Source organism: Pristiophorus japonicus, chromosome 31, assembly GCF_044704955.1.
Source record: "Pristiophorus japonicus isolate sPriJap1 chromosome 31, sPriJap1.hap1, whole genome shotgun sequence".
Taxonomy (NCBI): domain Eukaryota; kingdom Metazoa; phylum Chordata; class Chondrichthyes; family Pristiophoridae; genus Pristiophorus; species Pristiophorus japonicus.
Window position 1 is genome coordinate 2,763,570 of NC_092007.1, and position 16,625 is coordinate 2,780,194.

Here is a 16,625-nt window from a genome sequence, read left to right on the forward strand (position 1 = left end):
TTCAGGCACAAATGTATCTGCACGCTAGCATTTTGGCGGTAAAGGTTAATGTTCATCTGGGACAACGTGGTTATATATAAAATGAAAGGACTGGTTAAAAGGAGTGTAAATATGAAAAAGATTGTAGCAGGAACATTCCATATAAAGAGATACAGTGCTTTGAAATTGATTTATGTCGGCAAATCACATGATGTAACATAACATGACATATTTTTTGTAATCTGGCAGTTCTCTGTTTTTTTGTTATTTCGTGAAACTTGCAAGGAAACAAAATGTCGCAAGTACCTAAAAAGATGCTGCCAGGGGCACAGAACAGGAAACGGAAAGCTCAGTTCGTGCCTGCAATGAAGAAAGATGCAGACGTGATGGCAAAATACTTGAAATCTGTTAATGACAACCCACGCTGATACTACTACATACTTCAGCTCAAAGGGACCCAAAATACAAGTTCGCCCAAAGCACCATTGTCCCCAAGGCCGGCGCTGTGGGTGGAAATGAATATCAATAAGAGAATTTACATCTAGCGAGAGGTTAAGTGAGGTCAGAAGGGGACTGAAAACAGAGGAGAGAAGGCAAGATGGCTTAAGATGGAGAATGAAATCATGAATATGAGGAATGGCTCAGTGGAGGTTGATAGAGGATACCTCCTTGACAATCTCAGGATGGGGCTGGGGTTGCAGAGAGCATTAACTTTAAGAGACAGATGAGAGAAGTATCTTGCAGCAAAATCGTTGACCTTCTGTTGCAGCCAGTCACAAACCAACATTGCCCTATGAGTCACCAATAACGTTAACGTCTGCGGGAACAAAAATACAGGCAAAGTTGACTCTAAGTTTGTGTGAATAATTACAGTGAAACACGTTCGATGTGAGATTGCACAAAGCCGCTGAATGTATTATTTCTGTAATGTACATCCACAAAATAATCATGACACACTATCCACTCTCATGTCTCCAGTCCGACACTACACGGTTGACATTGAATGCCCTTCGGGCAACTAGGGATCAGAGATAAACACTGCCTTGCCACGTGATACCCATATCCTGAGAACCAATAAAAATATCTACATTTTCTTCCCAGTATAGTGGATCAGCTGTAAAATGATCTACTCACATACCTCATCAGATCACTGTAAACTGACTGATCTTGCAGCTGTAATCCCTGTCAAAAGTAAAGAAATGGTTCTGTTTAGATAACAGATCGGCCGAGAAATAGAGTGCAGCAAAAGAGAACTGAAATGATTTGTTTTAAAATGAAAGTGAATACATTAAAGAATAAACAAGATAATTTTCTTACCATGTAAGTGGAGTTTTCATCAAGTGGTTCCGTAGCTCTCTCCTGTACAAAAGTAATTAGATGACAAATATTGGAAACTGTTACACCATGAATCACATGTAGATGCTTCAGATATAATGGCTAGTATAACATCACATATCCTGAGATAAAAATTATAAGAGCTTGTTTACATTATCTATCCCACAAACCAAATTGCAGGAGGTAAATTTTCACTTTTATTGCTGGTTGGGACAAGAGCAATACTGCATCGAATGCCCATTTTAAGCTCCGCACGATATTCGTTTCGGTTGTAAAACAGAAAATTCAGCCCAATATTCTGTATAGCGCCAGAAACATTTTTGGATTGTTGTAAAAACCCAACTGGTCCACTAATGCACTGAGGCAAGGATGCTTGCCACACCTATCCTGCTCTGGGTTATTTGTGACTCCAGTTTACTGCTACTACAGGAACCAAGACTTCGATGGTTGCAAAAGGTGTAGATTCCCTTCTGTTCACTGGCCTCACCAATATAACCACCCTAAGTGGAGGAAGAGCATCTAGGAGGGCACTGAGCACCTCGAGTTTCATCACCGGGAGCATGCAGAAAGCAAACGCAAGCAGTGGAAGGAGCGTAAGGCAAACGAGACTCCCCATCCACCCTTTCCTTCCACCACTGTCTGTCCCACCTGTGACAGAGACTGTAATTCCCATATTGGACTGTTCAGTCACCTGAGAATTCACTTTTAGAGAGGAAGCAAGTCTTCCTCGATTTCAAGGGACTGCCTATGATGATGAGTATATTAATGCAATGGCACCAACCTTTTGCTTTCTTGGAATATTTTCATAGGTCCCTGCTGAGGTCTCACCGATTGTTACAGAGTTGACTGTAGGAATAGAAATTATTTAATCAACAGAAAATACAATCATAGAATGATACGGCACAGAAACAGGATATTTGGCCGAAGCAGTCCATGCCAGCTGTTACGCTCCTCTCGAGCCTCCTCCCGTCTTTCCTCATCTAACTCGATCAGCAGAACCCTCTGTTCTCTTCTCCCTCATATCCCTATCTAGCCGCACATTAAATGCATCTATTCTATTCACTTGAACCACTCCCTGTGGTAACGAGTTCCAAAAATTGCATCACTTTCTGGGTAAAGAACTTTCTTCTGAATTCCGTCTTTGATTTCTTGGTCACTCTCTTATTTTGAGGACCGAGTTTTGCTCCGCACAAGTGATAACACACTGTAATGCCTAGTCTATCAGAATATTTCATAATTTTAAATACCGCTATTTGGTCAACCCTCATCCTTCTCTATTGAAGAGAAAAGAGGCACAGTATGTTCGTCATTCCCTGACAGCAGAAATACAATGGTATACCTATCGTATATTCTCTTCCCCCTCTCCAGTGATTTTATATGCTTTCTATAATATGTTGACTCGAATTGTACACAGTACTCCAACTATGGTATAACCAAGGTTCGATGCAAGTTTAGCATAACTTCATTACTTTTCAATTCTAAACCTTTCAAAATAAACCCGAGTACTTGGGTGGTTATTTATAGTGTTGCAAAACTATGTCTCTACTTTTATTGATTTTTGTATTTTTACTCCGAGATCTCTTTGCTCTTCCATCACATTTAATTTCAGATTTTCCAAGTAATATGTGATCTCTTTTTTTTCTCACCAATATGAAATATCTCACATTTATCTGCGTTGAAATTTATTTTCCAATTATACACATTATCTGCAAGTTTCTTGATGTATTCCTATAATTTGTGGCAGTTATGTTCAGTATTAACTGTCCACAAAATTTGGTGTCATCCGCAAATTTAGAAGTTGCGTTTTTGATTCCAAAATCTAATTCATCAATTTAAAATTGTGATCAACACTGGTCCCAGCACTGATCCTTGTGGAACAGCACTATTCACCTTCTGCCTCTCTGAATAGCTACCCTTTACCTCTAATCTCTGCTTTCTGTCTTAAAGCCCACTCGCTGTCCATTGTGTTACTTACAGATTGCTCATTCTCTGACCTTATTCATTAATCTGTTATGTGGCACCTTATCGAAGGCCATTTAAAAATATGAATCAGTTACATCTACTCCATTACCCATGTCTAAACTCTCTGTTACCTCTTCAAAACATTCAATGAGATTGGTCAAGCATGAATTTTCCTTTTGAGATCCATGCTGACTATTCATTAATATATATTTGGTTTCAAGATGTTCTTCTATGTTCTCCTTTAGTAGGAATTCCATTAGTTTTCCTACCACCGATGTTCAGCTGACTGGTCGAAAGCCTGGATATGTTTTATCTCCTGTATTAATTATCCAATAAAGAGCTATCCAATTAATCTGGTTCCCTGCCCGGTTTACCTATTGCTCTGACAATTTTTTCCCTATCAAGTGTTTATCGAATTCCCTTTTGAAAGTTGCCAATGAATCTGATTCCAGCAGCATTTCAGTCTGTGCAATCCAGATCAATAGTAAGGAAGGACATTAGCTTGGATGATGTGGAATCGGTATGGGTGGAGCTTTTGCAAAGGGCAGAAAACGTGCGTGGGAGTTGTGTACAGACTACCAAACAGTAGTAGTGAGGTTGGGGACAGCATCAAACAAGAAATTAGGGATGCTTGCAATAAAGGTACAGCAGTTATCATGGGCAACTTTAATCTACATATTGATTGGGCTAACCAAACTGGTAGCAATGTGGTGGAGGAGGATTTCCTGGAGTGTATTAGGGATGGTTTTCTAGACCAATATGTCGAGGAATCAACTAGAGGGCTGGCCATCCTAGACTGGGTGATGTGTAATGAGAAAGGACTAATTAGCAATCTTGTTGTGCGAGGCCCTTGGGGAAGAGTGACCATAATATGGTAGAATTATTTATTAAGATGGAGAGTGACACAGTTAATTCAGAGACTCGGGTCCTGAACTTAAGGAAAGGTAACTTCGATGGTATGAGACGTGAATTGGCTGGAATAGACTGGCGAATGATACTTAAAGGATTGACAGTCGATAGGCAATGGGAAACATTTAACGATCACATGGATGTACTTCAACAATTGTACATCCCTGTCTGGAGTAAAAATAAAACTGGGAAGGTGGCTCAACCGTGGCTAACAAGGGAAATTAAGGATAGTGTTAAATCCAAGGAAGCGGCATATAAATTGGCCAGAAAAAGCAGCAAACTTGAGGACTGGGAGAATTTTATAATTCAGCAGAGGAGGACAAAGGGTTTAATTAGGAGGAGGGAAATAGAGTACGAGAGGAAGCTTGCTGGTATCATAAAAACTGACTGCAAAAGCTTCTATAGATATGTGAAGAGAAAAAGATTAGTGAAGACAAACGTAGGTCCCTTGCAGTCAGATTCAGGTAAATTTATAATGGGAAACAAAGAAATGGCTGACCAGTTGAACAAATACTTTGGTTCTGTCTTCACGAAGGAAGACACAAATAACCGTCCAGAAATATTAGGGACTGAGGGTCCAGTGAGAAGGAAGAACTGAAGGAAATCCGTATTAGGTGGGAAATTGTGTTCGGGAAATTGATTGGATTGAAGGCCGATAAATCCCCAGGGCCTGATGGTCAGCATCCCAGAGTACTTAAGGAAGTGGCCCTAGAAATAGTGGATGCGTTAGTGTTCATTTTCCAACAGTCTATCGACTCTGAATCAGTTCCTATGGACTGGAGGGTAGTTAATGTAACACCACTTTTTAAGAAAGGAGGGAGAGAGAAAATGGGTAATTATAGACCGGTTAGCCTGACATCAGTAGTGGGGAAAATGTTGGAATCAATTATTAAAGATGAAATAGTAACGCATTTGGAAAGCGGTGACAGGGATCGGTCCAAGTTCGCATGGATTTATGAAAGGGAAATCATGCTTGACAAATCTTTTCCAGTAGTGTGGACAAGGGAGAACCAGTTGATGCGGTGTATTTGGACTTTCAAAAAGCTTTTGACAAGGTCCCACACAAGAGATAGGTGTGCAAAATTAAAGCACATGGTATTGGGGTAAAGTACTGACGTGGATAGAGAACTCGTTGGCAGACAGGAAGCAGAGAGTCGGGATAAACGGGTCCTTTTCAGAATGGAAGGCAGTGACTAATGGGGTGCCGCAGGGCTCAGTGCTGGGACCCCAGCTCTTTACAATATACATTAATGATTTAGATGAAGGAATTGAGTGTAATAGCTCAAAGTTTGCAGATGACACTAAGCTGGGTGGTGGTGTGAGCTGTGAGGAGGACGCGAAGGGGCTGCAGGGTGATTTGGACAAGTTAGGTGAGTGGGCAAACGCATGGCAGATGCAGTATAATGTGGATAAATGTGAGGTTATCCCTCAATAGCAAGAATGTCCTTCCTCATATTCGGAGACCAAAACTGAACACAATATTCCAGGTGAGGCCTCACCAAGGCCCTGTACAACTGCAGAAAGACCTCCCTGCTCCTATACTCAAATCCCCTAGCTATGAAGGCCAACATATCATTTGCCTTCTTCACTGCCTCCTGTACCTGCATGCCAACTTTCAATGACTGATGAACCATGACACCCAGGTCTCGTTGCACCTCCCCTTTTCCTAATCTGGCGCCATTCAGATAATATTCTGTCTTCAAAGGTTCGTCAGACTGATTCCCATGATGGCCGGACTGACATATGAGGAGAGACTGGATCGACTGGGCCTGTATTCACTGGAGTTTAGAAGGATGAGAGGGGATCTCATTGAAACATATAAAATTCTGACGGGACTGGACAGGTTAGATGCAGGAAGAATGTTCCCGATGTTGGGGAATTCCAGAACAAGGGGACATAGTCTGAGGATAAAGGGTAAGCCATTTAGGACTGAGATGAGGAGAAACGTCGTCACTGAGAGAGTTGTTAACCTGTGGAATTCCCTATCATAGAGATTTGTTGATGCCAGTTCATTGGATATATTCAAGAGGGAGTTAGATATGGCCCTTACGGCTAAAGGGATCAAGGGGTATGGAGAGAAAGCAGAAAAGGGGTACTGAGGGAATGATCAGCCATGATCTTATTGAATGGTGGTGCAGGCTCGAAGGGCTGAATGGCCTCCTCCTGCACCTATTTTCTATGTTTCTATGTTTCTATCATAACAGCTCAGTGCATGAATAAATATCTCCTCATCACACATCTGTCTCTTTTGACAATTACCTTGAATCTATGTCCTCTGCTTACTTTTACCACTGGAATCAGTCTCTCCCTATTTACTCTGTCAAAGTATTTCACTTTTTTTGAACACCTCTTAAATCTCCACATCAGCTTCTCTGCTTCAGCTTCTCCAGTCTCTCTGCAGAACTGAATTCCCCATCATTGGTATAATTCTTGTAAATCTCCTCCACTCGCAATGCGAAGCCAAAAATCCTTCCTCAATCAATGAACCATTGTAGATTCCAATGGAATTACACAGAACAATTGATTTACATGATAAGAAATTGCAGCTTTGTTGGATTTCCTTTCTGGTACAGAATTTTCAGTGGATTCTCTGCTTATCAAATTCAAGGCTGCTGCATCATAAATTCTATTTTACAGTAAAACGGTGCCGTTGGAACAGACTTAAACAATGAATGAAATGTAGGAGAGACTACTAAACATTGGGAATAATTTAGATTTGCATAGATGAAATAAAATGAAAGATAGCGAGTTGGAAGCCTGTTTTACATTTCTCCATATAAATCCAGATATCACCACTTTTATGCTGCGGCAGAATGGCAAACTTACCCCAATTCTTCATAATTTGAGTGTTAGTCGAGCACCCAATGAATAAACAAAATCAATGTTTTAGCTTCAGGAAAGTTTCCATCTCCTTGTTCATTCTGTATCTCTGTAAAAATCTATCAGCCCCTGAGCTGATACAAGGACTGCACAAGTCTCTGCATGCTGAGACCATCACAGGGAAATAAGAACATAAGAATTAGGAACAGGCGTAGGCCATCTAGCTCTTCGAGCCTGCTCCGCCATTCAATAAGATCATGGCTGATCTGGCCATGGACTCAACTCCACTTACCTGCCCTCTCCCCGTAACCCTTAATTCCCTTATTGGTTAAAAATCTATCTATCTGTAACTTGAATACATTCAATGAGCTAGCCTCAACTGCTTCCTTGGGCAGAGAATTCCACAGATTCACAACCCTCTGGGAGAAGAAATTCCTTCTCAACTCGGTTTTAAATTGGCTCCCCCGTATTTTGAGGCTGTGCCCCCTAGTTCTAGCCTCCCCTACCAGTGGAAACAACCTCTCTGCCTCTATCTTGTCTATCCCTTTCATGATTTTAAATGTTTCTATAAGATCACCCCTCATCCTTCTGAACTCCAACGAGTAAAGACCCAGTCTACTCAATCTTTCATCATAAGGTAACACCCTCATCTCTGGAATCAGCCTAGTGAATCGTCTCTGTACCCACTTCAAAGCCAGTATATCCTTCCTTTAGTAAGGTGACCAAAACTGCATGCAGTACTCCAGGTGCGGCCTTACCAATACCCTATACAGTTGCAGCAGGACCTCCCTGCTTTTGTACTCCATCCCTCTCGCAATGAAGGCCAACATTCCATTCGCCTTCCTGATTACCTGCTGCACCTGCTAACTAACTTTTTGGGATTCATGCACAAGGACCCCCAGGTCCCTCTGCATCTCAGCATGTTGTAATTTCTCCCCATTCAAATAAGATTCCCTTTTACTGTTTTTTTTCCCAAGGTGGATGACCACACACTTTCCGACATTGTGTTCCATCTGCCAAACCTTCGCCCATTCGCTTAACCTATCCAAATCTCTTTGCAGCCTCTCTGTGTCCTCTACACAACCCGCTTTCCCACTAACCTTAGTGTCATCTGCAAATTTTGTGACACTACACTCTGTCCCCTCTTCCAGGTCATCTATGTATATTGTAAACAGTTGTGGTCCCAGCACCGATCCCTGTGACACACCACTAACCACCGATTTCTAACCCGAAAAGGATCCATTTATCCCGACTCTCTGCTTTCTGTTCGCCAGCCAATTCTCTATCCATGCTAATACATTTCCTCTGACTCCGCGTACCTCTATTTTCTGCAGTAACCTTTTGTGTGGCACCTTATCGAATGCCTTATGGAAATCTAAATACACCACATCCATCGGTACACTTCTATCCACCATGCTTGTTATATCCTCAAAGAAATCTAGTAATTTAGTTAAACATGATTTCTCCTTCATGAATCCATGCTGCGTCTGCTTGATTGCACTATTCCTATCTAGATGTCCCACTATTTCTTCCTTAATGATAGTTTCAAGCATTTTCCCCACTACAGATGTTAAACTAACTGGCCTATAGTTACCTGCCTTTTGTCTGCCCCCTTTTTTAAACAGAGGCGTTACATTAGCTGCTTTCCAATCCGCTGGTACCTCCCCAGAGTCTAGAGAATTTTGGTAGATTATAACGAATGCATCTGCTATAACTTCCGCCATCTCTTTTAATACCCTGCGATGCATTTCATCATGACCAGAGGACTTGTCTACCTTGAGTCCCATTAGCCTGTCCAGCACTACCCCCCTAGTGATAGTGATTGTCTCAAGGTCCTCCCTTCCCACATTCCCGTGACCAGCAATTTTTGGCATGGTTTTTGTGTCTTCCACTGTGAAGACCGAAGCAAAGTAATTGTTTAAAGTCTCAGCCATTTCCACATTTCCCATTATTAAATCCCCCTTTTCATCTTCTAAGGGACCAACATTTACTTTAGTCACTCTTCCGTTTTATATATCTGTAAAAGCTTTTACTATCTGTTTTTATGTTTTGCACAAGTTTACCTTCGAAATCTATCTTTCCTTTCTTTATTGCTTTTTTAGTCATTCTTTGCTGTTGTTTAAAATTTTCCCAATCTTCTAGTTTCCCACTAACCTTGGCCACCTTATACGCATTGGTCTTTGATTTGATACTCTCCTTTATTTCCTTGGTTATCCATGGCTGGTTATCCCTTCTCTTACCGCCCTTCTTTTTCACTGGAATATATTTTTGTTGCACACTATGAAAGAGCTCCTTAAAAGTCCTCCACTGTTCCTCAATTGTGCCACCGTTTAGTCTGTGTTTCCAGTCTACTTTAGCCAACTCTGCTCTCATCCCACTGTAGTCCCCTTTGTTTAAGCATAGTACGCTCGTTTCTGACACAACTTCCTCACCCTCAATCTGTATTATAAATTCAACCATACTGTGATCACTCATTCCGAGAGGATCTTTTACTAGGAGATCGTTTATTTTTCCTGTCTCATTACACAGGACCAGATCTAAGATAGCTTGCTCCCTTGTAGGTTCTGTTACATACTGTTTTAAGAAACAATCCCGTATGCATTCTATGAATTCCTCCTCCAGGCTACCCCGTGCGATTTGAGTTGACCAATCGATATGTAGGTTAAAATCCTCCATGACTACTGCCGTTCCTTTTTCACATGCCTCCATTATTCCCTTGATTATTGCCCGCCCCACCGTGAAGTTATTATTTGGGGGCCTAAAAACTACGCCCACCAGTGACTTTTTCCTCTTACTATCTCTAATCTCCACCCACAATGATTCAACATTTTGTTCATGGATAGAGAAACAGAGATTGGACCTTATCAAAGTAAATGGATTTTCATTAAGTTGTAATTTGATTAAAGGTTTGTTTCCTTTCACCATTCGCATCTTTGTCTTGTGTTGAAAAGGTATGCTAAACAGAACACTGGGCTAAACATGCTTATTGCATCTAACGGGAAGCATGTGAAAGCCCGGGGAATAGAGAGTTATGCTGATTGAGTCAGATAAGGAAGAATGGGAGAAAGCTCAAGTGGAGCATCACCGCGAGCACAGACTATTTCTGTGCTATATGCTCCATGCAATTCTATGTAATTTTTTTGTTCAAACTAGCATTAAGCATGCTCTGCAATTACTTCATCTGCAAAGCATAAAACGGATATTGTTGCCTGAATATTTCCCTCATTACAACAGTGGCTGCACTCCAAATGTACATCATTGGTTGTAAAGCACTTTGAGAAGTCCGATGGTTGTGAAAGGCGCTATATAAATCCAAGTTTATCTTCCTTTAGCTACTTTTCATTTAGGTGCCAGGATAAAGCTTCAAAATCTGTATGATATATAGTCAGTTAAGTTAATTTCAAATCAAGAAAAACTGTTACAACCTGCATTGGCACAGCAGCCTGGAAATGCTCAAGTATTTCACTTACCGTTAACTGGTGAACTAATGTTCGCATCATTTTGCCCCTGCGCTTGACCGCTCATCCTAAATAAATGTTGCAGAATGCACAAAACGTGAACTTTTCAGCAGTATATGTTATTGCAATAGTTCATTAAACATGATCTGCAACAAAAATTATATTAATTCATGGCCAACTATTAATGAAAACTGTTTTATTCTGACGGGGAGCAGAAAATTTCATGAATACGAGTTGCTCGCCACGTCAGGAGTCCAGACTTTGAGTGAAGAGTGGGAGAGTTCTATTAAAATGAAAGATAGTGAGTTGGAATCCTGTTTGACAGACTGATCCAGCACCGTCTCCAGTGCACCAGTGCAGCCTTCGGCCGCATGAGAAAAAGAGTGTTTGAAGACCAGGCCCTCAAAACTGTCACCAAGCTCATGGTCTACCGGGCCGTAGTAATACCCGCCCTCCTGTATGGCTCAGAGACGTGGACCATGTACAGTAGACACCTCAAGTCGCTGGAGAAATACCACCAGCGATGTCTCCGCAAGATCCTACAAATCCCCTATGAGGACAGACACATAAACATTAGTGACCTCATCCAGGCCAACATCCCCAGCATTGAAGCACTGACCACACTTGATCAGCTCCGCTGGGCAGGCCACATTATTCGCATGCCAGACACGAGACTCCCAAAGCAAGCGTTCCACTCGGAACTCGTCCACGGCAAACAAGCCAAAGGCAGGCAGAGGAAACATTACAAGGACACCCTCAAAGCCTCCCTGATAAAGTGTGACATCCCCAGTGACACCTGGGAGTCCCTGGCCATAGACCGCCATAAGTGGAGGAAGTGCATCCGGGAGGGCGCTGAGCTCCTCGAGTATTGTCGCCGAGAGCATGCAGAAATCAAGCGCAGGCAGCAGAAGGAGCATGTGGACAACGAGGCTCGCTGCCCACCCTTCCCCTCAATGACTATCTGCCCATCTGTGACAGAGACTGTGGTTCTCGTATTGGACTGCACAGCCGCCTAAGAACTCATGTTAAGAGTGGAAGCAAGTCTTCCTCGATTCCGAGGAACTGCCTATGATGATCATGGCAAATAATTGGATCAGGAGATGGAGATATTAATCAGGTTAACATTATGAAGCCCTACATTGTGTCCCTATTTGTAAGCTAACATGTAAATTATTGTTTATAGTCAAATATCAAAATATAGGGCTATTTTGGAAGCAGATTAAAATTGGTGGAAACCTCGACGTTTCTCTGTACGACAGCTTCAGGAATTGGAGACGCAAAGCTAAGGCACTGGAGCACCAACAGTGCAGGGAGGGTGTAATTACAGTGTGAGGAGTTTATAGAGGCAGATTGGTATCAATCCGGAAACAACAATTAATATTTACTGTGGAAACATGCCTTCAACTACAAGCATTTGTGATATACAAATATTTGGAAACAGATTTTACTAACCTACTTAAAGTCAATTCACTGGGCTTTGACGAAACTATTAAATGTGCAGATAAAATGTCAATACTATATTTACCCGCCGGCTTTCCTTTTGACCGACCATGCACTGATCCCACTGATCAAACCCACAGTAAGAATTGCAGCAATCACGATCCCTGCTATGGCGCCACTGCTCATATTATTGTCCCGACTGGTTTGATCTGAAAAACAAAATCAGACCAATTAATGAACAATAATGTTCCCACACCAGATACAATTGCACTACGCTAGCAATGTGGAATGGTAAGAGAAATATATAGTTCAGATCTTATTGTCATAGTGTTTGACTGTTTCCAAGTTTGACTGGTTACAATGAATAAAATGGGTCAATAGCTGAATCCTACACATCTAATATTCTCCCTTTCAGATATAACTCTGGGCAACTCCATGACCGACATGCTGGTTCAGTCCCTATGCAGTTGATTCCACCATACCCATCTAGTTACTCTCTGCATGTTGACTTCATAGCCAGTCCTTCAAAATCGAGGAAGACTTGCTTCCACTCTCAAAGTGAGTTCCCAGGTGACTGAACAGTCCAATACAGGAATTACAGTCTCTGTCACAGGTGGGGCAGACAATTGTTGAAGGAAAGGGTGGGTGGGAAGACTGGTTTGCCGCACGCTCCTTCAGTTGCCTGCGCTTGCTTTCTGCATGCTTTCGGCGACGAGACTCGAGGTGCTCAGTGCCCTCCCAGATGCTCTTCCTCCACTTAGGGTGGTCTTTGGCTAGGGATTCCCAGGTGTCGGTGGGGACATTGCATTTTATCAAGGAGGCTTTGAGGGTGTCCTTGAAACATTTCCTCTGCCCACCTGGGGCTCGTTTGCTGTGTAGAAGATCCGAGTAAAGCGCTTGCTTTGGGAGCCTTGTGTCAGGCATGCAGAGGTGCGGCAAATGAGGGTATGGGGCCCAGAAGAGCCGAGGGCCCGGGGCAGCACGGGCCAGCCCACACTGCGATATGTGTGCGCACTAGGTCCATGCAGCAGAGCAGGTCTCCAGTCATCCTGGTTAATCCTTGCCACTGGATAAAGGCCTAGCTCTGTCAAGCCCGTGTGGTGGCTGATGTGCAACGGTCATCAGACGTTAAAAAAAATCCACGCACAGGCATCTTCCACCCCCTCAACTGGAGTTCAGGACTGAAACATCGGGTCCTTCATTGAAACATCTGTGAACTCTCGTGGAAGCAAGTCATCCTCGTTCGAGGGACCACGTATGATGATGACTCTCTGCAGTTCTTGCTAATAGTAAAAATGGTGATTGTGGAGTAACCACCCATTATACACCATTCCTGATTATCCATTCCAATAACTGAAAGGAAAATCGCAGCTAAATGGTAAATTTTGTATGGGATACAGGAACTGAGTGATGTTGGGTTACCATTGCACAATATTTAAAAGCAGGATTTCAACTGGAAACTCCACAGAAGTAGTGCAACTGGAAACTCGGCAAAAGGGACAAATATGAATCTAAGTTTTGTTAATATGTGTCTTTAATAAAAAAATCAAGGAGGTGATGATGAATCGACACATCACTTTCGTCAGGTTTCCAGTTTGGGGTTTCACGAGCAATGCAAGCGATGAGAGGATATGAATGAGACAGGGAGACATAAACTAGATCGTTTCTGATAAGATACAATAGAACAGCTCAATATTGTGAAAGGAGTCTAGCTGGAGAAAGACTGTTGTCACTGATCTATAAACCAGTAAATTGTGCATAAACCTGAGCGTTATACTAGAGGGCAGATAACCTATTGTTCATGCAAAGGATTATTAGAATCTAGAAAATAAGTGGCTACCGATTCTAATTCAATCACAACATCAAATAGGGAGCTAGATAAACAGGTCAAGAAATAGTTGAAATGTTATGGGGAAATAGCAGGAACAGTGAAGCCACAAAAGGAGGCCGGTTGTGGATTTAAGATAATGAGAGACAAGCTATTTCCGGGGATCGACTCAATAGCACCATTGTGAAGTGAGCAGTAACACAGAGACCAAGAGCCATAATGAATGTGCAGGATTCTGATTACACGGGCTAAGAATTGTGTACATTACACATCATATTACATTATCTACGACACTATTTGGACTATTCCGTCTCGGATAGTTTGCATGCCCTTGGATAATACACCCCAATCAAAATTTTACACATAATTCCCTTGCCTCCGTTCAGCTCGAACAAACCATCAGACTAATAGATGAAAGAAATTCATTCAGGGTTTCAAGTCTGTCCAAAGTTCTTCATGTAACGTGCAGTGAAGCATGTACTTACCATTTACAGTTACCTGTATGGAAGCATTACTTCCTGCATTAGTTATGATGTTAGTAAACTGACAAGTATAATTCCGACCATGATTCGTGCTAATTGAGTCAATGTTGTAAATTTGTCGTGTCTTTAACAGACTGTTCCCATTGTACTATTCATATAGACCAACTGGGACTGATAGGGGAGAACAGTGAAATGTAAGAGCTTTCCCCAGCTCTACCCAAACTGGCCCTGGGGATGTAATAATAACGTTCTCTGCTCTATGTCTGAAAAATTCAAGAAAATGTGTTTTTTGTATAAATAAAATAATCACTAATAATAGATACAAATCAATGGTTTGATTACACTGCGTACTAACATTTAATGGTGGAGCAGGCTCGAGGGCCTAAATGGCCGACTCCTGCTCCTATTTCTTATGTTCTTTATGGCAGCTGGGGAACTTAAATGACGTTAATTAAATAAATCTGAAATAAAAAGCCTGTATCAGTAATGGTGACCATGAAACTACCAGATTGTTGTAAAAACCCATCTGGTTCACTACCGTCCTTTACGGAAGGAAATCTGCCGTCCTTACCTGGTCTGGCCTACATGTGACTCCAACCCACAGCAGTGTGGTTGAATCTTAACTGCCCTCTGAAATGGTCTAGCAAGCCACTTAGATATACCAAACAGTGGTTCAAGAAGGCTATCACATCCTTCTCATGGGCAAATAGGGATAGGTGGGCTTGCCAGCAATGTGCACTTACCAGGAACAAATACATTTTAAAAAACTTGCAGCAAAATACTGAGTTTGTGAGACAGTAGAACAGAAACTGTAGTAAAACAGCAGTCTGGTATGGTTGATGGACAGTATAAACTGTCCTTGAGAGCAGGCTGTAAGTAATCGTGGATTGGAAGAAACAACAAGACCAAAAAGCCTCTTCAGACTGGTGTTAGAATTAAATGATTCATTCCATGTTACAATAGCTGAAGCAACTTGAACAGTGTGAACATAAATAACTGATAACAGGCAGCTCCAGACATCTGAAGGTCACGAATGGCATGTCTGAATCCAAACTTGGGAGGATGTGAAGAGGAGGGTTTCATCCAAGAGTTGAGACAAAGAATCTGACATATCATAGGTTAAATGGTCCTGCCAATATCCTACACCAGGCCCACCCCTAAAAAGAGAATAAAAGAAAAATCCAGAAAGGGTTTCAGGGCAGACGATGAAGATAAGAACTGTTTGTGCCACCAGTCATCTATCCGATTGGGGCTAATAACAGCTATTTGTCACGGTCACATGTCGACTAAGTCTATCCTGATTGTGTGTTGTGTGTGACTATATTTGAACTATCGCTCCCTTAATAAATTGCCTTATATCTCCTAAGACCCTTTGGGTATCTGTGAGTGACCTGTGACCCTGAATATCTTACAAGGCTACCAAGGTTTTTCTGTTGCTATAGATGTAGATGGAGAAATTAAATTAACAGGTGCATGTCAAGAAGTAAATTCCTCAAGTTATATGTATTGTTTTCAGGACTTATCCAACCTCAATGGTCTTACAGTTTTGAATCATAGTCGTAAGAAATCTTAAATGCAATCTTTTATTACTAATTTAGAAAGAACTGTATAGATTCATAAAGTAAAACACACACAGAGTTACAGTGCTGTTAAAAAGATCTTAGTGAAATATATAGTGAAGCATGTACTTACCCGTTACAATTACCTGTATGGAAGCATTGCTGCCTTTTTTGGTTATTGTGTTATCAACCTGACAAGTATAATTCCCACCATGATTCGAGCTTATTGAGGCAATGTTGTAAGTTTGTCCTTTGTTTAACAGACTGCTCCCATTGTACCATTCATATTGACCATCTGGAACTGATTGGGCAGAACAGTGAAATGTGAGAGATTCCCCCAGCTCCACCCAAACTGGCCCTGTGGGTGTAATAACGACGTTTTTTGGTCCATCTACAAAAAATTCAAGAAAATGTGGTTTTTGTGTAACTAAACTAATCACTAATAGTAAATACAAATTCGTGCTTTTGAGCTCCCTGCGTACTTACAATTAATTTGCAGGATGATATCTCCGGAGTCGCTGCTAAGATCATTGCTTGCATTACATTTATATGTTGCTGAATCGTTTCTGTTAACACTGATTATAGTCAGTGTAACATTATCCGGAGATGTTTTTATTCTGTCATTATCCTGGATAGCTCGGTTATTCTTAAACCAAATCCGTGACTGTACAAAGCCCGAAGCGTGACAAGTCAGTAAAATGGTATCCATGTTTTCCACTGGGTTTGCATTGTTGGCCAATACAGTGACGTTAGAAACTCTTTCTGTAAATACAATTAAAAAGGAAATGGGGTTACATCATTTTCTACACCCCATTCAGTGGTCGTTCGGGTAGTAAACTCGTCAACATCAATT

At 41.6% G+C, this 16,625-nt stretch overlaps 1 protein-coding gene across 2 annotated transcripts in view; it reads right to left on the reverse strand.

Annotated features, from left to right (window-relative positions):
• Positions 1 to 214: 214 nt before the first annotated feature.
• LOC139240315 (cell adhesion molecule CEACAM6-like) overlaps positions 215 to 16,625 on the reverse strand; it is an 85,349-nt gene continuing 68,938 nt past the window's right edge. The window contains exons 4-11 of one of the 2 annotated variants that reach the window (XM_070868790.1): positions 16,259 to 16,534; positions 15,906 to 16,163; positions 11,989 to 12,112; positions 10,476 to 10,531; positions 2,096 to 2,160; positions 1,297 to 1,338; positions 1,118 to 1,161; positions 215 to 796 (exon numbers count right to left, since the gene is read on the reverse strand). In XM_070868790.1, coding sequence (XP_070724891.1) covers positions 790 to 796; positions 1,118 to 1,161; positions 1,297 to 1,338; positions 2,096 to 2,160; positions 10,476 to 10,531; positions 11,989 to 12,112; positions 15,906 to 16,163; positions 16,259 to 16,534 — 872 coding nt within the window. In that variant the 3' untranslated portion in view covers positions 215 to 789. The remainder of the gene's footprint in view (positions 797 to 1,117; positions 1,162 to 1,296; positions 1,339 to 2,095; positions 2,161 to 10,475; positions 10,532 to 11,988; positions 12,113 to 15,905; positions 16,164 to 16,258; positions 16,535 to 16,625) is intronic. The other variant, XM_070868792.1, reaches the window with a different exon arrangement.